The following is a 21,742-nucleotide window of genomic DNA, read 5'->3' as shown; positions in this document are numbered from 1 at the left end:
AGGCTGAGGCGGGCAGATCACCTGAGGTCAGGAGTTTGAGACCAGCCTGGCCAACATGGCGAAAACTCGTCTCTACTAAAAATACAAAAAAAAAAAAAAAAAAAATTAGCCAGGCATGGTGGCGGGTGCCTGTAATCCCAGCTATTTGGGAGGCTGAGGCAGGAGAATGGCTTGAACCTGGGAGGCGGAGGTTACAGTGAGCTGAGATGGCACCATTGTACTCCAGCCTGGGCAACAAGAGTGAAACTCCATCTAAAAAAAAAAAAAAAGACTTTGGGGTACTGTTGGAAAGGCATGATTGTATTTTGCAATGTGAGAAGGACATGAGATTTGCGTGAGGGGGCGGGGTGGAATTATATAGTTTGGATATTCATTCCTGTCCACATCTCATGTTGAAATGTAATCAAGCCAGGTGCAGTGGCTCTTGCCTATAATTCCAGCACTTTGGGAGGCTGAGGAGGGAGGATCACTGGAGCCCAGGAATTCGAGACCAGCCTGGGTAACATGGAAAAACCCTGTCTCTACACAAACAAACAAACAAACAAACAAAAAAACCCACACAAAAAATTAGCTGGGTGTGGTGGTGTAGCTGTAGTCCCAGCTACTAGGGAGGCTGAGATGGGAGGATCACCTGAGCCCAGGAGGCAGAGGTTGCAGTGAGCTGTGATCACACCACTGCACTCTTGCTTGGGTGACAGAGTGAGACCCTGTCTCAAAAAAAAAAAAAAAAGTAATTAATCCCCAGTGTTGGAAGTGGGGCCTGGTGGGAGGTGTTTGGGGGACAGGGCGGGTCCCTTGTGGCGCGGTGCTGTCTCTGAGATAGGGATCTGGTTGTTTAAGGAGCGTGGCACCTCCCCCACCCCCATTCTCTCTCTCTTCCTCCTGGCCTCGCCATGTCTCACACCTGCTCCCACTTCGCCTTCCACCATGAGTAAAGCCTCCAACGCCTCCCCAGAAGCCAAACCGACACCAGCGCCACGCTTCTGGTACAGCCTGCAGAACCATGAGCCAAAGAAACCCCTTTTCTTGATAAATTACACAGCCTCAGGTATTTCTCTATAGCAATGCAAGAACAGCTCATACAGAAAATCAGGGGTGGTGGACAGGTCCTGAGACAGTGCTGCTGTGAGGTGGCCAGAGCTTCAGGGGGTGATCCACAAAGGGGGTCCCACAAAGACCCTGAGAAGAAGCGGCAGGAGGCAGGGGAGACAGCAGGAGGATGCATGTGAAGGCACCAAGATGAGGCAGGAGGGTCAATGAATACGGAGGGTCAGGGGGTCAGAAGCTACAGAGAGGCTGAGCGAGGCGAAGGTGTTGTCGTCGAGGTGGTGGGGGCATGCAGGGCTGCAAGGCACATCCCGATGGGCAGAAGTGGTGGAAGAGCAGTAACGTGTGCCCGAGAGGGGATCTTGAGAAGCACAGAGTGTGTGGAATGGACCATCTGCAACCCAGAAACCCAGGAGAGAGGGACAGATTTTGTTTAGGGGAGAGAGGGATGACAGGCGACGGGTGGATAAGTGAGCATAAGACAGGGAAAGGGGCTCAGGAAAGGAGTCTGTGGGGCAAGGGCCCAAGGCGGTCCCCTTCCCCTCAGGAAAGACTGGGACCTCATCCTCTGGGAGAACCCACAAAGACATCCTAGAGGGGGCACCTCACAGAGGGGAGGAGGGAATCAAAGCATCTTTAAGGTCAAGACTTCAGGAGGGCCCGGTGCGGTGGCTCACGGCTGGAATCCAGCACTTTGGGAGGCAGAGGTGGTAGCATCGCTGGAGCTCAGGTGTTTGAGACCAGCACGGGCAACATGGCAAAACGTCATCTCTACAGAAAAATACAAAACTTAGCCGGGCATCGTGGTGTGCACCTGTGGTCCCAGCTACTCAGGAGGCGAAGGCGGGAGGATCGCTTGAGTCCAGGAGTTCCAGGCTGCAGAGAGCTACGATTGCACCACTGCACTCCGGGCTGGGTGACAGAGCAAGACCCTGTCCCTCTCTGCACCATGCCCAAAAAAAGTCTAGGCATGATTTCTGACTGCAGAAGGATTAAATGCAGAGACTTATCATAGCGAGGCCAGCGGTGTTGTACCTACGGTTTTCCTGAAGGCGCGAGGGGCCCCTGTCTTTTTATTTTTTATTTCTTTTGAGACGGAGTTTCACTCGTCACCCAGGCTAGAGTGCAATGGTATGATCTCGGCTCTCTGCAACCTCTCTCTCCCAGGTTCAAGTGATTCTCCTGCCTCAGCCTCTCAAGCAGCTGGGATTACAGGCATGCACCACCATGCCTGGCTAATTTTTGTATTTTTAGTGGAGACAGAGTTTCGTCACGTTGGCCAGGCTGGTCTCGAACTCCTGACCTGAGGTGATCCACCCGCCTCAGCCTCCCAAAGTGCTGGGATTATAGGCATGAGCCACATGTCCGGCTGCCCCTGTCTTATTAAATCACTTGCAGGCCAGGTAGGAATGGTGGAGACGCTTGGTGCATATGGTATCTCTGCTAGGAGGACACTGAGGGGGCCAAGCTGCTGCCTCATCCACCTCTCCCTGCCTCTGCACCTGTAGATCCTGCAGGTAGCCTCAGGTGACCACTGAGCCCCCCCGCCCGGCTCCCCATGCCTGCAGGTGCTGGCCCCCACCCCTATGCAATGGGGTCTCCAGCAATGCCACCCTCTCCTGCAGCACCGGCTCTTGCCTTCTACATGCATGCAAGCATGTTCTCCTAGCAGGCATGTACACATGCACACACGCCCCTTCCCTTGACCCCACTCCGGCAAAACTCCTTGAAGAAGCTGTCTCTTGTCAAGCGTCTAATTCCACTCCTCCAATTCCTCAAGCCCTTCCCATCAGACTCTGCCACCCCTCACGCTGACTGTCCTTGCCAAGGTCCCTAATGACCTCCGCACATTGCCACGTCCTTGTTTTTCGGCTCTCATCTGAGCTGCTGTGTTAGCAGCTAGTTTCCAGGTCACCGACCCTCCTGGGCCTCCTTCCCCGGCTGGCTGCTCTGCCCTGTTTCCCTGACTGGTCCTTGCCCTCCCTGCTAAGCTTCTTGCTGCTGCTGCACAGGGACCGTCCGCAGATGCCTCACTCTGCCCCCTCATCCGCTCTGGCCATGCGGGATGCCATTGACAAGCCAATGCCTCCCCAGTGTGGGACTCCAGTCCACGCCTCTCCTTGGATTTATCTTCTACTTGATTTTCTACTGGCATTTCAACCTTCACAGGTCTGAATTTCAGCCTGATCCCTTCCTCCCTAAGTCTGTACTCCCCAAGCCCAAGTGTGGACCCCTGTAGTCCAGCCTCGGGAGGTGACATCTGCAGGGATAGGCAGAGACCCCCTTCCCGGCCTGACCCAGCTCTCTGCGACCCTTCGGTGGCTCAGACCAAACCCCGGGAGGTAGCCTCACTCCTCTCCATCACTCCTGATGCTGAATCTGTCTTAAGTCTCTCTCTCTCTTTTTTTTTTTTTTTGAAACGGAGTCTCACTCTGTCACCCAGGCTAGAGTGCAGTGGCATGATCTCAACTCACTGCAACCTCCACCTCTTGGGTTCAAGAGATTCTCCTGCCTCAGCCTCCCGAGCAGCTGGGACTACAAGCATGAACCACCACGCCTGGCTAATTTTTGTATTTTTAGTAGAGACAGGGTTTCACCATGTTGGTCAGGCTGGTCTTAAACTCCTGGCTTGAAGTGACCCACCCACCTCGGCCTCCCAAAGTGCTGGGATTACAGGCGTGAGCCACTGCCCCTGCCTTAAGTCTCATTTTTGGCTCTACTTTCAAAATATCTCCAGAATCCAGTCTCTTTTTACCACTGCTGCCACCTAGTCCGAGTCATGACCACCTCTCATTGCGATGATGGCATCAGCCTCCTCATTGGCCTCCCTCTGCAACCTATGATCTGGGCACCAAGCAGCAGCCAGAGAGAGCCTTTTAAAAAGTTGGTTGGGTGCAACTGTCTCATGCCTGTAATCCCAGGACTTTGGGAGGCTGAGGCAGGAAGATTGCTTGAGTCCAGGAGTTTGAGACCAGCCTGGGCAACATAGCCAGACTGTCGCTACAAAAAATTAAAATATTAGCCGTGTGTGGTGGTGCACGCCTGTCCCTGCTACTTGGGAGGCTGAGGCAGGAGGATTGCTTGAGCCCAGGAGGTCAAGGCTGCAGTGAGCGATGATTATGCCACTGCCATCTAGCCTGGGCAACAGAGTGAGACCCTGTCTCTTAAAAAAAATAGTGACCTTCTAGGGTGCAGTGGTTGCAAACAGCAGCCTCCTCAGTAAAGTACACAGTCTGTTTCTTTCTTTCTCTTTTTTTTTTTTTTGAGACAGATTTTTGCTCTTGTTGCCCAGGCTGGAGTATAGTGGTGTAATCTCGGCTCACTGCAACCTCTGCCTCCGGGGTTCAAGCAATTCTCCTGCCTCAGCCTCCCAAGTAGCTGGGATTACAGGCGCCCGCTACCATGCCCGGCTAATTTTTGTATTTTTAGTAGAGACAGGGTTTCTTCATGTTGGCCAGGCTGGTCTTGAACTCCTGACCTCAGGTGATCCACCCACCTTGGCCTCCCAAAGTGCTGGGATTATAGGCGTGAGCCACCACACCCGGCCACACAGTCTGTTTCTTACATGGGTTGCCCTAAGGAACGTTGGAGACAATTCTTTCCACAGGACATTTGTGTCTCTGACCTCGTGCTGTCTGTGGTCTAGGCACCAGGCAAGTATTCGGGGTGCCCTTGGAAAGCCCCAGGGTGTGACAGCCAGGGTTTATGTTGGCCAGGTCATTGTGTCTATCCGTACTAAGAGCAGAACCATGAGCGTGTGATTGAGGCCATATGCAGGGCCAAGTCTAAGTTCCCTGGCTGCCAGAAGATCCACAGCACAAAGCAGCGGGCCTTGACCAAGTTCAGTGTGGAAGAAATCGATCCCACATGGTGGCTGAGAAGCAGCTCATCTGGCATGGCTGGGGGCGTCAAACGCAGCCCCAGTTGTGGCCTCCTGGGTGAGCTTCTGAGGGCTTCCCCTGTGCTGACCCCTCCTTACTCACTCCTACCAATAAATCCTACTTCCTGTTTCCCCACCAGAGCCAGGACCGTCTGTTCAAACCCTCCAATGCCTCCCAGTTGACTCAGAGTAAAAACCAAAGCCTCAGCAATGGCCGACAAGGCCCCCATGCTCCGCCTCTCCTTGGTCTCTCTGACCTCATCGCCTCCCACTCTTCCTCCTGGTCACGGTGCTGCGGCCATGCTGGTTTCCAGAGACATTTGCACCACGAGACCTTTGAACTGGCAGTTCCCACTGCCTAGAACGTCCTTCCTTCTCACATCTGCAGGGCTCGTTCCCTCAGCTCTGCCAGTACTGTTTAGAAGTTAACTTCTGGGCTGGGCGCGATGGCTCACGCCTGTAATCCCAGCACTTTGGGAGGCCGAGGCGGGTGGATCACCTGAGGTCAGGAGTTTGAGACCAGCCTGGCCAAGACGGTGAAACCCCGTCTCTACTAAAAATACAAAAATTAGCCGGGTGCGGTGGTGGGCGCCTGTAATCCCAGCTACTTGGGAGGCTGAGGCAGGAGAATCACTTGAACCTGGGAGGCGGAGGTTGCAGTGAGCTGACATCACGCCACTGCATTCTAGCCTGGGTGACAGAGCAAGACTCCATCTCAAAAAAAAAAAAAAAAAAGAAGAAGTTAACTTCTGTCTGGGAATGGTGGCTCATGCCTGTAATCTCAGCACTTTGGGAGGCCAAGGCAGGCAGATCGCTTGAGGCCAGGAGTTCGAGACCAGCCCGGCCAATATGGTGAACCCCGTCTCTACTAAAAATACAAAAATTAGCCAGGCATGGTGATGCACACTTGTAATTCCAGCTACTCGGAAGGCTGAGGCAGGAGAATTGCTTGAACCCCGGAGGTGGAGGTTGCAGTGAGCTGAGATCGCACCACTGCACTCCAGCCTGGGTGACAGAGTGAGACCCTGTCTGAAACAAAAAGAGAAAAAGATAATAAATTAAACAGAGAAGTGAACTTCTTAGGGAGGCCTACCCTGACCACCCGATTTAAAACTTTAACCCCTTTCGGCTGGGCACGATGGCTCACATCTGTAATCCCAGCACTATGGGAGGCTGAAGCGGGCAGATCACCTGAGGTCAGGAGTTCGAGACCAGAATGGACAACATGATGAAACTCCTGTCTCTACTAAAAATAACAAAAATTAGCTGGGCATGGCAGTGTGCACCTGTAGTCCCAGCTACTTGGGAGGCTGAGGCAGGAGAATTGCTTGAACCTGGGAGGAGGAGGTTGCAGTGAGCTGAAATTGTGTCACTGCACTCTAGCCTGGGCAACAGTGAGACTCCATCTCAAAAAAAAAAAAAAAAAAAAAAAAAAAAGGCTAGGTGTGGTGGCTCGTACCTGTAATCCCAGTACTTTGGGATGCCAAGGCGAGTGGATCACTTGAGATCAGCAGTTTGAGACCAGCCTGGCCAATGTGGTGAAACCCCTGTCTCTACTAAAAATACAAAAATTAGCTGGACGTGGTGGCATGCACCTGTAATCCCAGCTACTTGGGAGGCTGAGGCAGGAGAATCGCCTGAACCTGGGAGGTGGAGGTTGCAGTGAGCCGAGATCACTCCACTGCACTCCAGCCTGAGCAACAGAGTAAGACTTCATCTCCAAAAAAAAAAAAAAAAAAGTTTAACCCTTTTCACTTGGTCTTCCCATCCTCCTTATAACATTGATCACCTTCGAAGCAACTATCTCATTCACTTATTTATTACGTCTACTGTCTGTCCCTCCCACAAGAAGGTGAGCTCCTGGTTTGCCCTGTAATAACCCCAGCGTGTAAGGCAGCGGCCCACGGTCAGCCTTCGGTATGTATTAGCTCACGGGCGAGTGGATACTACCCCGCGGCAAGCATCTGTTTCCTCAGTTGGAAAGTTGCACCGGGATTCCCACAGCTGCAGGGTCTCCCAGGCTGGGGCACAGCTGGCCCTCTTTGCAATCCGTCTGATGTAAGCATCTACCACGGCTCAGTCCCACCCCATCACAGCCAAACCCAGAGGCCATGTGTGTTAGAGGAGACGAAAGACCTCAGGAGATGGGGCCTGGCCACGGGCAGCAAGACCCTGGCAGGGCCAGCCAGTCCTCTGCTGCTTCCACTGCCAGTAACTGCATAGGCCTCACTTGGATCCTTCCAGGCTCTGCCCTGCCACTGGGTGCTGGGTGAGTGGTTTCCAGGTCTTCTCACTGGGTCCTCTCAGTAACCCTGTGAGTTATCCATCCATCCATCCATCCATGATGGAGTCTTGCTTTGTCGCCCAGGCTGGAGTGCAGTGGAGGTATCACGGCTCACTACAACCTCTGCCTCCTGGGTTCAAGCGATTCTCCTGCCTCAGCCTCCTGAGTGGCTACAGGTGCCTGCCACCACGCCTGGCTAATTTTTTTGTCTTTTTAGTAGAGACAGGGTTTCACCATGTTAGCCAGGATGGTCTCAATCTCTTGAACTCGTGATCCACCCGCCTCGGCTCCCAAAGTGCTGGGATTACAGGCATGAGCCACCTACCTCTTATTTTTTCAATTGGAGACAGGGTCTCACTCTGTCACCCAGGCCGGAGGGCAGTGGTGCAATTATAGCTCACTGCAGCCTTGAGCTCCTGGGCTCAAGCGATCCTTCAGCCTCCCAAGTAGCTGGGACTACAGGCATGTGCCAGCACATCCGGCGAATTTTAAACATTTTTGTAGAGATGGGGTCTTGCTATGTGTCCCAGGGTGGGTCTTGAACTCCCGGCCTCAAGTGATCCTCCTGCCTTGGCTTCCCAAAGCCTTGGGATTACAGGTGTGAGCCATCATGCCCGACCGAGTTTGGCTTTTTATATCCCTTTTACAGAGACAGAAACAGAAGCACTAGGAAGTTAAACTCATTTATTCTTTCAAAGATTTCCTGAGCATCGACTTAAGACTTGCTCACGGTCATCAGCCACTAAGAGACGCTGCTGGGATCCTGATACAGCCAGTGTCTCCTGACCACAGAGACACTGACGCCTCCCTGAACAATCGGAGGGTTGTCCTCAAATCCCGCTCCCTGGAGGCCACACCACTGCCCCAAATGGGAAGCTCTGCTATTACTTATCCATACTTGATTCTGCTTGAAAAAAAAAAAAAAGGGCTCTTCATATTGGTATTATTTATTTTTTATTTTTTTGAGCCAGAGTCTCACTCTGTTGCCCAGGCTGGAGTGCAGTGGCGCAATCTTGGCTCACTGCAACCTCCGCCTCCTGGGTTCAAGTGATTCTCCTGCCTCAGCCTCCTGAGTAGCTGGGATTACAGACATGTGCCATCATGCCTGGCTAATTTTTGTATTTTTAGTAGAGATGGGGTTTCATCATGTTGGCCAGGCTGGTCTCAAACTCCTGACCTCAGGTGATCTGTCCACCTCAGCCTCCCAAAGTGCTGGGATTACAGGCGTGACCCATCATGCTCGACCAGGGCCCTTCCTGTTGGTATTCTAAGAGTCTGAACTTCTTGGAAAAGACAGGAACTTCAGCAATGCCTGCCTAAGGCTGGGCCCAGGCTATGTCTCCCCTGTCTGTGGAGGCCGGTCACTCCACACTGTATGAGTCGGTTGCTAAGCAACGGCCCACTGGCCAGGAGCCCGGGCAACATCACGGTAGCTCTGTGGAGCCCTCCCAGTTCCCTGGTTGGGTCCGTACATGCAGGCCCAGGCCTCTGTCACCTCACAGGAATCAGTGATGAGCTGAAGTAGACACCAGCAAGCTGTGTGCCCCCAAAGCTGGCATGTTAGGACCGTGGAGAGGAGCAGCATGCCCCCAGGCAGCCACTCAGAGGGACTTTGTAACAGAAGCACACAGGACCATTGCAGACAATTCAAGTGCTCTAATATATCTCATCATCACGTCGCGCCACCCTGTCTACCTGCAATTGTGTTTCTTCAGAGCATCAAATAAGGAACGCGGCTGGGTATGGTGGCTCACGCCTGTAATCCCAGCACTTTGGGAGGCTGAGGCAGGCAGATCACTTGAACTCAGGAGTTCGAGATCAGCCTGGCCAACATGGTGAAACCCCATCTCTACTAAAAATACAAAAAAAAAAAAAAAAAAGCCAGGTGTGGTGGCGGGCACCTATAATCCCAGCTACTTGGGAGGCTGAGGCAGGAGAATCGCCTGAACCCAGGCGGTGGAGGTTGCAGCGAGCCGAGATTGTACCATTGCACTCCAGCCTGGGTGACAGAGCCAGACTCCATCTTAAAAACAAAACGAAACGAAACAAATAACAAATAAGGGGCCGGGCGCGGTGGCTCACGCCTGTAATCCCAGCACTTTGGGAGGCCAAGGTGGGCAGATCACTTGAGGTCAGGAGTTTGAGACCAGCCTGGCCAACATGGTAAAACCCCGTCTCTACTGAAAATACTAAAAATTAGCTGGGCGTCGTGGCGCACACCTCTAAGCCCAGTTACTCGGGAGGCTGAGGCAGGAGAATTGCTTGAACTCAGGAGACAGAGGTTGCAGTGAGCCGAGATCGCACCACTAAACTCCAGCCTAGGCAAGAGAGACAGGTTCTGTCTCAAACAAAAACAAAAGCAAGGAACAAGGTTCTGTTCAGACCCACTTAACTGCAGGGACGGGAGAAAGGTCAAGGCTGAACCATTTGCCTGGAATGGAGGCATCACCCAATTGCAGTCAGAACATGAAATCTCACTCTTTTTCTGCCTCTGAAGCTGGCCCTGCAAAACCAGGTGCAACTGCAGTTTTGCTTAACTAAATCTCACTTTAGAAGCACATGGGGAGGCTGGGCACAGTGGCTCACTCCTATAATCCCAGTACTTTGGGAGAACCAGGTGGGTGGATCTTCTGAGCTCAGGAGTTCAAGACCAGCCTGGGCAACATGGTGAAACCCCTTCTCTGCAAAAAATTAGCCAGGTGTGGTGGTGCACACCTGTGGTCCCAGCTACTTGGGAGGCTGAGATGGGAGGGTTGCTTAAGCCTGGGAGGAGGAGGTGGTGACAGACTTGAGATCCTGTCTCAACTTTCTGAGGAAAAAGACTTTGAGCTAAGTGTTCCTTTTTTTTTTTTTTTTCAAGATTTAGGGTCTTGCTGTGTTGCCCAGGCTGGAGTGCAGTGGTGCCATCATAGCTCACTGCAGCGTTGAACTCCTGGGCAGAAGTGATCCTCCCACCTCAGCCTCCAGAGTAGCTAGGACTACAGGCACATGCCACCATGCCCAACTAATTTTTTATTTTTTGTAGAGATGGGGTCTCACTATGTTGCCCAGGCTGGTCTCAAACTCCTGGGCTCAAGCAATCCTCCTGCCTTGACCTCCTCCCAAAGTGCTGGGCCTATAGGAGTTACAGGAATGAGCCACTGTGCCCAACTGTTCTTTCTTCCTTCCTTTCCTTCCTTCCTTTCTCTTTCTTTCTTTTTTTTTTTTTTTTTAACATTTCTTATTTTAATTTAGTTAGCAGATCATGAAATACATAGGGGCATACCTAAACTAGCAAACAGAAAAATTAACCACGTTAGACTTCAGTCTGTCAAATACCAAACTGGCAGAGTTCTTAGGGTTATTTTTTTGTTTGTTTGTTTTATTGAGACTGAGTTTCGCTCTATCGCCCAGGCCGGAGTGCAGTGGCGCAATCTCGGCTCACCGTAACCTCCGCCTCCCAGGTTCAAGCAATTCTCCTGCCTCAGCCTCCCAAGTAGCTGGGATTACAGGCACCCGCCACCATGCCTGGTTAATTTTTGTATTTTTAGTAGAGACGGGGTTTCACCATGTTGGCCAGGCTGGTGTTGAACTCCTGACCTCAAGTGATCCACCTGCCTCGGCCTCCCAAAGTGCTGGGATTACAGGCGTGAGCCACTGCGCCGGGCCAGCTCTTAGGGTTTTATGCAGGCCTCTCCTATCTGAGGGGACCAGCATTTTGGGCAACTCTAGAGACACCCCCGGCCCTAAGTGACTGCATCAGACACGGGGCTGCCAAGGGCACCTGGCACTGGGGGGTGTCTCCATCCCATACTCTGGGTTCTCCCACTGGAGGGAGGATTGAATCCAGTTGAATTCGGAGAGGGGCTTACGATTCTGTATCACATGTGGACATTTCACAATCTGAAATCTCCAAATTAATACGCGACCAAGTCATCCCCCACTTCCACCAGACACACGTCGGCCTGGCAGACAGCTCTTTTCCAACCCAAGACGAGTAACAGCCTCTGAGTCACAACTGCGCGGAGAAGCCTAACAGCCACCTCTGCAGAGCTCTCCCCCCACGTCCAGCCCGAGCGCCATCTGGAAAGAGACTCTTCTCAGTAGCCCCGTCATTCCAGAGACCCGCAAGCCACTGTCCCACTCGCAAGCATTAACTGGTGCCTTTCACTTGTCTTTCTGTTACATCAGGAGTCAGGGGCACAGTGAGACCCCCACAGAGAAGGTTGAGGCCACGCCACTGACCAGCTGCAGGCCACACGGCAGAGGAGACTGGCCGTAGTCCTGGTCGCCCAAGTGCCATCGATTGGGGCTGCCACCACCAGCCCAGTGCCGCACCAGCACTGGCCACCATTCCTGGTTCCCCACAGCAAGCCTATATGACAGGCGATGGTGTCTCCATTTTACAGACAAGGAAGCGGACGCCAGGGAGGGTAAGGGCTTGGTTCAAGGGTAGGCAAACAGTGCTGGTGACAACAGCAAGTAGGAACGCAGGCCCTGGCGAAGCCCTTCCTGTGAACCGGATGCAGATTGACAGAGCAGTGCCCGAGATCCCCATGTATCCTAGAACCACACGGTTTTCTGTGTGCCCGGAAGCCACACGCCCGAGGACCTGCGGACAGGTGCAAAGAGGACGACCTCGGGAACGGCGATTCTTGAGGTGCCCTTTGGACCTCGAATGACAGTGTTTGCTGCTCGTCCTCAGGCCAGAGCACTTTAAATAAAAACAACCCACACATCCTTGTGTTTGTATAAAAGATATTTACTTCAATTATCACACCTAGGGTGCTAGTGAATAATAATACATGGTGTGAGTCTCATACAGTGATATTGCTTCTCCGTATTATATAGGGACCGTTGTACAGTGCTGAGAACAAACATCGTATGGCTAACCAGACAGAGGGACAACACCAAGGGGCCGACGGGTGCCTCCCCCACCCCCACGCCAGCCAGGTCAACTTTGACTCTTAATGTAGAAAAACAAATAGCAAGAAATAAAATGTTACCAGAGAGATGTCACACAGCAACACACCAGAGGCATCTCAAAGCGATTTGTACAAAAAAAAAAAAAAAAAAGACGACTTTTTTTTTTTCCTTTTTTCTTTTTTGGTCAATTGGGTCTCTGTGAGGATTGGAGAAAAAAATCTGTGATTGTGAGGATGAACCAACAAGCTCTAGAAAGATCTAAGACTTGGTGCGTTACAGAAAATATAAAATACTGCTAAAATGTAAGACGTGACAAAACGCTGGAGTGGGGGTGGGGTGGGGGGAGCTGAGCTTATAGTTTTCCGGAAGATTCCGCCACCCTGTGAGTGCGTCTTGTGCTGTTAGTAGTCTGGACAGGAGCGTGGTGCTACCCGCTCTCAAGGCAAGCAGCAAAGAGTTATTGCACAAACGCAAAGAACTAGGTCTCTTATTCAATGCAAAGGGATGTGGGGAAAACCACCTTCTTTTTACCCCCACTTTTATTTTATAACAATGTTTTAAGAATTTTGGGTGAATTCTCACATCTCCAGAATACATGGGATTTTTTTTTTCCAAGAGGTCTCAGATGGGGGTACGTGAGATGCCCGTTTTCTCAAGGGAAGAGGCAGAAGATGGTTTGAGAGAGAGAAATGCATAGACTAATTAGAGAAAAATGAAAAAAAAAAAGGCTTCTGGGGAGATGGGGACCATTGTTTCGGTGGAGGGTTTCTTTCAAAGAGAGAACAAAATCAGGGCCCCCGGCAATCTTGGAGAAGGGGAGGTGATGATATGGAAAGAGATGCTCTTCCCAGCCTACCTTGGGGTGAGCAGGGCCCTTGCCTTGGCCTGGGATAAGTTTCCTTCTGCTGGGCCCACGGGATCGAGGCAGGGCGCCTCACCTTCACACCCGATTGGCAACAACTGGGTGTCCTGCTGGCTGAGCTTGGGGCCACAGCAAGCAATCTCCACACCCAACCTTCCTCCACATTGAACCACCTATAGGGGAAAGGGGCCCTCTGCCTATGATCTCCTAGGTGAGCCCTCAAGCCACAGCCTGGTACTACAAAACACTGTTGCTTTGAAAGATGGTTTTGACCAACTTTGTACGCAAGAAAAACAACAACAACAAAAAACCAACCAAAACGTATCAACCCGTGCGGGCCTTGCAAGAAATCACTCTCTCGCTTGGAGGTAAAGTCTTGGCCAGGCCACCGCGCCCTCTCTGACCACGGCTCGCCGAAACTTCATGAACCCAGAAGTCTTACCAGAGGCTCTAGGAGGCTTTGGGGAACTGAACTTGGCTTTGCTAAGATTCCTCTGAAGCTCCTCAAGCGAGCATTCTTCAACTCAGCAACTCCCTCACACGTTGGTAAATTTTTTTGTTCATAAACACTCTCATTTAAAAAGTTAGACACATAGAGACCACCAGTTTTTGAGTGGCTACTCTGGAGACAGGTGTTTGATTTTGCTGGGGAAACCCCCTCTGCCCCCCAGTCAATCCCCCAGACGCCTTGGTTCTCTGGGGGAGTAGGGGAGGAGAGGAAGGCAGAGGATAGTAACCACTAGAGTGACAGCAAAAAGCATTTATGACAACAAAACACAAAATAACAATACACTCCTGATAAGTACTTAAATGATTAACCTAATAATAAATAGAAGAGGATAGAAATAATTTTTTTTTTTTCTCAAGGAAACATCCTTTTATAATCACCCTCACGCACGCCGGCAGGTCAGTAGCAGTCAGTCCATTTCAACAAGACAAGATTAAGTGCTGGAAGGGATGGCTGTGGCCTCAGACACTGGGGAAGGGTCTCAGCTTCTGAATCACGGACACTCCCTATCCTGCCTCGTCAGGCCAGCGGCTCCGGCCAGAGCCCGCGGGCCCTGCACGCCCAGCACAGTGGTCACCAAGAGGCAGGCTGGGAGACTGGAGGGAGTCGGGGAGGCCTGTTTTCCCTTCGGTTCATGAACAAACGGAACTACAGTGAACAAACTCATTCATAACCTGAATCGTCCTGGTCTAAAGCTTACTTTGAGTTCATTTGGTGTGCAATACGTTATTTTTTTAAAATGAAGAAAAATGATTTCAATTGCACAGAGCTTTTACACAGTCATCTATTTAAGTGCTTTCTGTTTAAAGCAAACCACAAAAAATAATAATTAAAAAGAAGAAGGAAAAGGGGGGAAAAAAGAATTATAAAACAAAAGCAGCTCCGTGCCACTTCAATGTGTCTTGCTGAATGGTCTCTTGTTTCACCAGCAGAAGTCCCAATGCTTCCGTACACACTGTGCTTCTGATTAATTTCCATAGGGATGTAGCCGTGACATTGGGATATAAGGCACCTTTTCTTTCTGATTACAGAAAGCTTGATACATAGCATATAGCATATTTTGTGGTAGAAATTAAAGCGTAAACACTACAGAAATTACAGTAACGCAGACTAATGCTTTCTTAACGTTATCGGGTAAACTAAAAGGATTCATGAAAAGCAACTCAAAGGCATCTTAAGAGTTTAAGAACGGGGGCATGGGGGAAGTGCACATTTATGCATAGCCAAATGTCTTTCTCTCGCCAGCCTTTTTTTTTTTTTTTTTGTCTTTTTTTTTTTCGGGATTTTTCGCCTACAATGCCCAACTTTTAAAGTTAGCATTTTGGAGGAGACTAGGCGCTTTGGAAATGTCTTGTTAAAGCTAAATGTCACTTCATCCAAAAATGAAAACTCGAGATGATGCCACGGATGGCATGGACACGGTTATCTTTGGAGGGAAGGTGGTGGTGGGAGAGGCCTGGGCAGGAGGAGGCAGTTTTTGGAAGTCGGGCAGACAGGCGGAAATCGCATTTCCTTCTATTCCCCTGACCAGGGTGGTGAGGAGCACAGGCCGCCGGGGCCTCTGGGATTGGGAAGACTGGGCTGGGGGGCCGGGAGTAGGGCTGGGGCTTGTTTTACACTCTGCCCCCCACACCCCCTCCTCTTCCGTCCTGATTAAGCCCAAGGGTTGTGGACTTAACTTTCAGCCCATCTCTAAGGGTTTCACAGACTGGATCTTTCTAAACTTTATTGGGTACCTGCTTCCCCTTTTCCCTGGTAGTTTTCATCTACAAAAAGTCAAAACCTGATCGAAATAGAAATAAGATCATCAAATTGGACCATTCTCTTAGCGTTCGAGTGTGCCGGCCAGACTGGCATTCAGTACACGCTGAGATCCAACAACATCACACTGGCCTCAGGTCACCACCTTGCCACTCAGGGCACAAGCCCTGCCCTTGTGGTCACAAAGGCTTCCCTAATGTCGTCGATGCCCAGGTGAAACCACAGAAGCACTGAGGGATTTCTAAATGTGAGCTTTGGCTGGTCAATGCCCAAGCACAGGATGCTGTCCCCATCCTTAGGTTCTTACTTGCAAACTGTCTCCAGCAGGGGAACACTTTGGCCCCCACAGTGGACAGACCCACCTCCAACCAGCAGCCCCAGGAGCTGATTTTCTTCGGTGCTGGATGGGAACTGGCATATTCTTTTGGGATAAGAGGGTGATGCCACTGTGGACGGGGCGTGTAGGCTGGAGGAAGCCATCTATCCTTTTCCGTCTTTGAGATGTTTGATGTTTGCAAAGGAGTGTTCGCAGTGACGCTAAAACCATGCCAGAGACAAGAGACACCCAAGAGCTACAGCGTTCCCCAAAGCCAGCTGGGAACTTTGGGGCAGTCCGGGACAAGGATAATGGCCATGATGGATCTTAACAGCTGAGCAGGACTGGACAGAAAGGAAGGCGGACCAAAGACAAGACCCTCGGAGGCCCGAGACCACGCCCTGCCTGCAAAAGAAACAGCTGCTGGAGCTTTGGGAACAGGTGGAAGGGAAACATCCGTGTGCCTTGCAGAGCACAGCTGTTCGTCCGTGTTGCGCTCACAAAAGGAGAGACACACAAAGCCGGCCCACCAGGCAGAGGGATGTTCATGTCTGCTGCGCTGGCAGCTTTTCTGCTCTCTCCAGCCCACGTGCCTCACAGTTCTGTGGGGTGTGGTTCTGGGTGACATCAGATGGAGAACACAGGTTAGTGAGGTAGAAGGGACAATGAGGAGTGTGAAGAAGAGGGAGGACATCTGGGGAGGGACAGGGCCCCCCACCGGCAGCACAGGAGCCAAACTTCCAGCCTAAAGTACCACAGCAAATAGCCCAGCACGCCCACCGCTCATGCCCCGTGTTGCTACATCTCGCCCTGTACAGCTGGCTTGTCGGCCTTGGGATGAGTAAGGTCTATGGGCTTTTGTTTTTACTGGTCTGCCAAGAAGCGCCTGTCATACTGCATTTAAGGCAAAGGCTGTCGCCCCTCAGTTCAAAATCTCTCTGCTTTTGTGTGACTCCCAGAAGGACATGCGTCTGTTCCCCTGGCTCTGCTATTTTTCAGTAAGATTTGCTTTGCTAAAATCAGAGGAATGAAAAACATTGCATAGAATGTCAACAGAGTTCATTGATCACCCTTGCATCAAAGGACATGCATGCAGGAGGAACAAAGTCATCCAGTCCAACCTTAGTCGGGAAGGCACCTGCCCGTGAGAGAGCTCACCTGGGGACTCCTGTTCCTCTCTCTTTTTAGGGCCTGGCTGTGGCATAATCTTAAAGTAGTCAGCCGAGGCCCACAGCGATCTCTTTGCAGCCTGTGTAAACTGGTCATGAGCTGCACGCCTGATGCTGGCCCTGGCCAAGGAGGGAGATGGGGTATGACAGCTGGCCACCTGGGCTTGGGCGGTGGCCAGAAAGGAATATTTAACCCAGAGCTCTGCTGCACTCTGGGCCCGGACCGCCAACCAGCAGACCTGAACGTCCACATCAGACAGGATGGTTTTTCAATGGGAAGAAGACAAAGATGGCGACAGGAAGGAAACTGAGCAGGGAGGTATTTGTACTTTGGAGGTACAAGGGATCTACCCCAGGGAGGCTGTCAACTGGTATCTTTTGCCTCAATTACTTGCACAAAGTAGCAGGTTTTGATGGTGGGTCCCTGTGAGCCACGATCCTGGCATTTCTCAGAGAGTTCTCCCACGCATGCATCCCTGGGCTGTCACCCCGATCCTGTCCCAGGAGACGCTTAGAAGCTGCCTCATGCCAAGATCTAAGATCGTCTAGAAGAATCCAGTTGAGCTAAGCTCCATGGCTCTGATAACCCTTTCTAAAGAGAGGTCTGGTGAGCAGAAACCACAGATGTCTTCACTGATACAGAAGTTCAAGAGGAGGTTACCAGGGAGCTCGGGGGTTGGGGAGGAGGACAGAAGACTCCTCTGGGGTGGAAGTGAGTTGGGCACAGGTCTAGGACAGAACTCACACACCTGCCATCTCGGCTATCACAAGGGAGCTTGGGCCGGAACTCCGGGTCAAGAGGCTAAATGCAAACACTGATTTTACGCCGAGCCTCTGCTTAGCCAGCTAAGTTAATGGCAAAAGCCTTAAGTTATGAACAATGCCTCCAATTAACAAAAAGAAGCCATTTAAAATGGCATAAGGAGCTTGTAATTAAGTGTTAGTGTTTTATATGGAACCGTTTCCCCCAGGGGAGAGGTACAAATCAGCTTTTTAAACTCATAGAGCGTGAAGAGGAAGGGGGTCGGCTGCCTGTGGGGGCCACTGCTTGGAATGCCAGCCTGCTGAAGGGGAGCCATGCCGAGGGGACACTGTTCAAGGCACTTGAATACTGCTTAGCAAGATGAGAGATTGACCCTTAGACTCCAACTGAGGGGCCCAACCAGGAGGGGGTGCTCCCCTGGCCACGGATTGCTGTATTATTTTAGTGGCAGCTCTTGGAAGTATTACAGACAGTGCTAGCTTCACATCAAAGATCTAAGGTTAGGATCTCTATTTTTTTTAAAAAAAATAAATAATAGAGGAAAAAAAATACACAGAACTGCAAGCAAAATTTAACCAACTGATTGTATCTGGCACCAGATGTAAGTCTGGCAAAAAAGACAGAATGGGAACCAACAGTAACCTAGTTAAAAATCTAAGAAGTAAAAACAGAAAAGAGAAAACAACACATATGACTAAATTGCTTGGGAGGGTCAAAATGACTGCATTTTAGACTGTTACTGTTTGGCCACTAGAATGGACAAATCTGTATTTGTCAATTTCCTCAGATTTAACACCTTTGTAAATAACAGTCATGCCTTTAAAACTAAACCCTAGCCTACTATTTCCTGTTAACTTCTTTTCATTCTTATGAAAATTAGACGATATTTAAAGGTTCATCACACATGATGACAAAAGTCCCTTGAGGGTTTTGTGGAGCGGACACCACAGTCGTCAGGGCTCTGCCACTCACTGTCCTAAGGGTCACCGATGTGAACTCACTCTTCTCAATGCACCTGAATCGAGCTAGATGTTGACCCGTGTCCCCTTAAGCTCCTCTAATTTTGAATTCTCTTCTCCCTGAACTGGATTTCAAGTTCAGAAATGATACCCCCAACAAAAGACAAACGAACAGCCTGCCTCCCAGCCCCCTAGAGCCTTCTGAAAACTTCTTATTCATGAAAAGGCATTGTCTTTAGTGTAGTGACTCTCGAAATTTGTGAAAACGTGAACTAAGTGCTGCAGCTGCAGGTTAAAAGACTGTAAATGAAATAATCTCTAAAACATCATGCAAGAAACGTGGTTTCACATCTTACAGTCAAAGTCCTACAAGTTAATTAACAAGCACACGGAGGTGGAACAGCCAGAGCATACCTTTAAAATTATAACTCCCTCCCACCCCCCAAATAAAAAAAAAGTAATATTAATTAAACTTAAGAAATAATGAATGCACCATTAAAATGTCATCCAAAGATGTTGACCTAAGACAAAGGTTTCAATGATACACAATACGGTCAAAAAGTTTTCAATCAGTAATATACAGTATGACAACTACATCTTGTAAATTATACCCAATACTGCCGGCAGTCTATCCCTCTAAAGAATATTTGCCCCTTTCATCCCTTCCTAACAATCAGATAATAAAATACAGCACCTATAAATAAGCAAAAAAAAATATATATATATACCGAAATCATCTATTGTTAGTTTAAAGATATGGCAATAAAGAAGTCTAAATTAGCAAACTTGTAGAAGCCGTAACTGATAAAACAGCTTATTGAAAAAGGTGGCAGTAATGCACTCTACGTGTGCACAGGTACTTAAGAAAATACACAGACGTATAAAATTGCACACACGCACACGCACGCACACTCTCACCCGCCTCTATTCTCACGCATATACACATAGACAAGGGAGGAATCAGAGACAAGTTAGACTTTCAGTTTGTACTTAGACTGCCCTAAAACTGTGCATAAAAAGAACTAAGAGGCGAAATGAAAGAAGGGCAAATGGTAGGTTTGGAAGTTGAAGAGCATCCACGTTTTGGTGTGAGTTTGGGCCATTTCTACAGGGATGGGAGTGGGGAGCCCAGAATGCCACGTTCTCTCTCCTGCAGAGAAAGGAAGTTTCCCACGAGTTCATCAGGGTCATCAGTGCTTGCGGTGGGAAGAAAAAGGGAAAGAAGAGAGAGAGTGCGCGTGTAAGCCCTGCCCAGGCCTGGGGAGTGTCTTCCCGTGGGAGGGCTCAGTTCATCAGGTGTCCAGGAGAGTGGTGTGAGGTGAGGTGCCTTCTGTGCCAGAGAGAGATCCGTAGACTGCTATCTACTTGGGGATGGGCCCGTCTGGCCCTGGAACTGCCTGCTGTGCTCGCCCGGACTACTCTCTCCTTTCTTTCAATGCTTGCACACGTGCAGACGCACAGACAGATTGAGACACCATAAATTAAACAAAATTAACAGGTACATGCTACAGTTCTAACTTGTCTCCTAAACCTCCAAGATATGAGGTCTGATCAGCGTGCTCTGCGGTTAGAGGTTAAAAAGCAGATTATAAAATACCTAGATTCGGATCTTTTCTTTTTTTTTTTTTTTTCTTTTTTTTTTGTCCTGATTTGGCCTAGAATGGAGTGTATTAAACAAACCCTGGTCTGCAAAACCCAGGGTCAGTTAAAGCTATACATCAATGTGCACTACATGTCAGGATTCTATTCACGTACAAGAAAACACTATGTCAGCTACCACAAAATCAGAGTTTCCTGATGTGACGTTTTCTTTTTGTTAAAAAATATGTGGAGTAAATGTGTTTTATTTTAATTCAAAGTTTCAAACGAGAAGATTCTTTTCTTGAAAATATTTAGGAATCCAAACTAGTGTGTTTAGAGTCGTTTTGACTGTGCAATCTCTTAGTGGCAACTGAACAGCTACAAAAACTTTCTTTTTAAATTTTTCTGAAAAATCCCACCCCCCCCTTTTATTTTTTCCTGGTTTAAGAAGATAATAGTGTATTATCGCTCTGAAGCCATTAGATGGCAGATAAAAAGCCCCCTTTTAATATGTGGGTTTGATTTTTTTTCTTTTAAAGCCCACACGGAACAGGAGGACACAAGGCAAAGCTGTAAGAGTTATTCCAGAACCTGTGGAAATCACTTAGGGCAATAAAAAAAACACTTCAGGGTACAAAAAAGCTCGACCACACATTTCCGTTTTCTTCCTTGAAAACACGACATAGATTGGGCTTAATGCTCCTTTGTTTTCTATATGCACCTTGGCCTATGGCGATTTTGCCCTGTGGCCCGCAGGGCGGTAAGTGCGCAAAGCGGTCCAGGGGTCCAGGCCGCGGGCTGGGTCTGGGCCGCGGGGTTGGTGGAGGCCGCAGGGTCGGCCTGGGCCTCAGGGTCGGTGTGGGCCGCAGAGTGGGTCTGGGCCGCGGCCTTGGATCTGGGCCTCGGGTCGGTGCAGGCCGCGGGCCAAGCCCAGGCCACGGTGTCCGCAGCGCCTGCCCCGTCCGACCCCGTCCAGGCCCTTGCGGCCCAGCCTGGCTGCCCGCCCCAGGGCCGCGGCCCCTCAGAACTCCCATTCGATAGGTTCCTCCCGGCTGGCGGCCTTCTCCAGGCGGTGGATGATGCTGTTCAAGTTCGCGGCCTTCTTCTTGCGCAGGGGGTTGTCGCGCGAGTCCCGGGCGCCCGCGGCCTCGGGGAGGCCGAAAAGGCTCTGCAGCGAGCTGGGCCTGCGGGGGGCGCTGCTGCTGCTGCTGCTGTTGCTGGGCGGCGGCGCGGAGCTCCGGGCCGCGGGGCCCTCCCCCGGCGCGGCGGCGGCTGAGGTAGCGGCGTCCTCGGGGGCCGCGGGCGCGGCGGTGGCGGTGGCGGGGCTGGGCAGGGGCCCCGGGCCTTCCACGGGGCCTCCCTCGTGGTCGTCGTCGCGGGCGTCGTCCGGGCCCGGGGTCCCCGAGGGCGGCGGCTCCGTCTGCTCCGCCGGCCGCGGCACCTCCTCCCGCTCGGCCTCTCCCTGAGACTTCGGCTCCTCGGTGTCGGCGCTGCCTGGGCCCTCAGTGGCCTCCACGCCGTCGCAGCTGTCGCCCTCCGAGCTGGGCGCCGCCCGGCCGCTGCGGGCCGAGGGTGAGTCGCTGGCGCCCGCCTGGCCCTGACTCCCGGCCTGAATTTCCTCAATGAACAGTTCTCTGCGGATCCGAGACCTACAAGACAACAAGCGGCGGGGACGTGAGGGGGGTGCTGCTGGGGACAGGGCCTCTG

General features: G+C 50.9%; 1 protein-coding gene across 7 annotated transcripts in view; it reads right to left on the bottom strand.

The window, feature by feature from the left end:
• Positions 1-21,742, bottom strand: part of CUX1 (cut like homeobox 1) — a 468,328-nt gene that overhangs the window by 14,217 nt on the left and 432,369 nt on the right. For 3 of the 7 annotated variants that reach the window (XM_034964655.3, XM_055114736.1, XM_034964654.2), the window contains exon 24: positions 11,932-21,684. The exons of the other annotated variants lie outside the window; for them this stretch is intronic. In XM_034964655.3, coding sequence (XP_034820546.1) covers positions 21,057-21,684 — 628 coding nt within the window. In that variant the 3' untranslated portion in view covers positions 11,932-21,056. Of the gene's footprint in view, positions 1-11,931; positions 21,685-21,742 lie in introns of those variants that run through there. 7 annotated transcript variants of the gene reach the window in all.

Source organism: Pan paniscus, chromosome 6 (genome assembly GCF_029289425.2).
Source record: "Pan paniscus chromosome 6, NHGRI_mPanPan1-v2.0_pri, whole genome shotgun sequence".
Taxonomy (NCBI): Eukaryota; Metazoa; Chordata; class Mammalia; order Primates; family Hominidae; genus Pan; species Pan paniscus.
The sequence above is the reverse complement of the archived record's forward strand: the minus strand, read 5'-3'. Positions and strand labels throughout refer to the sequence as shown.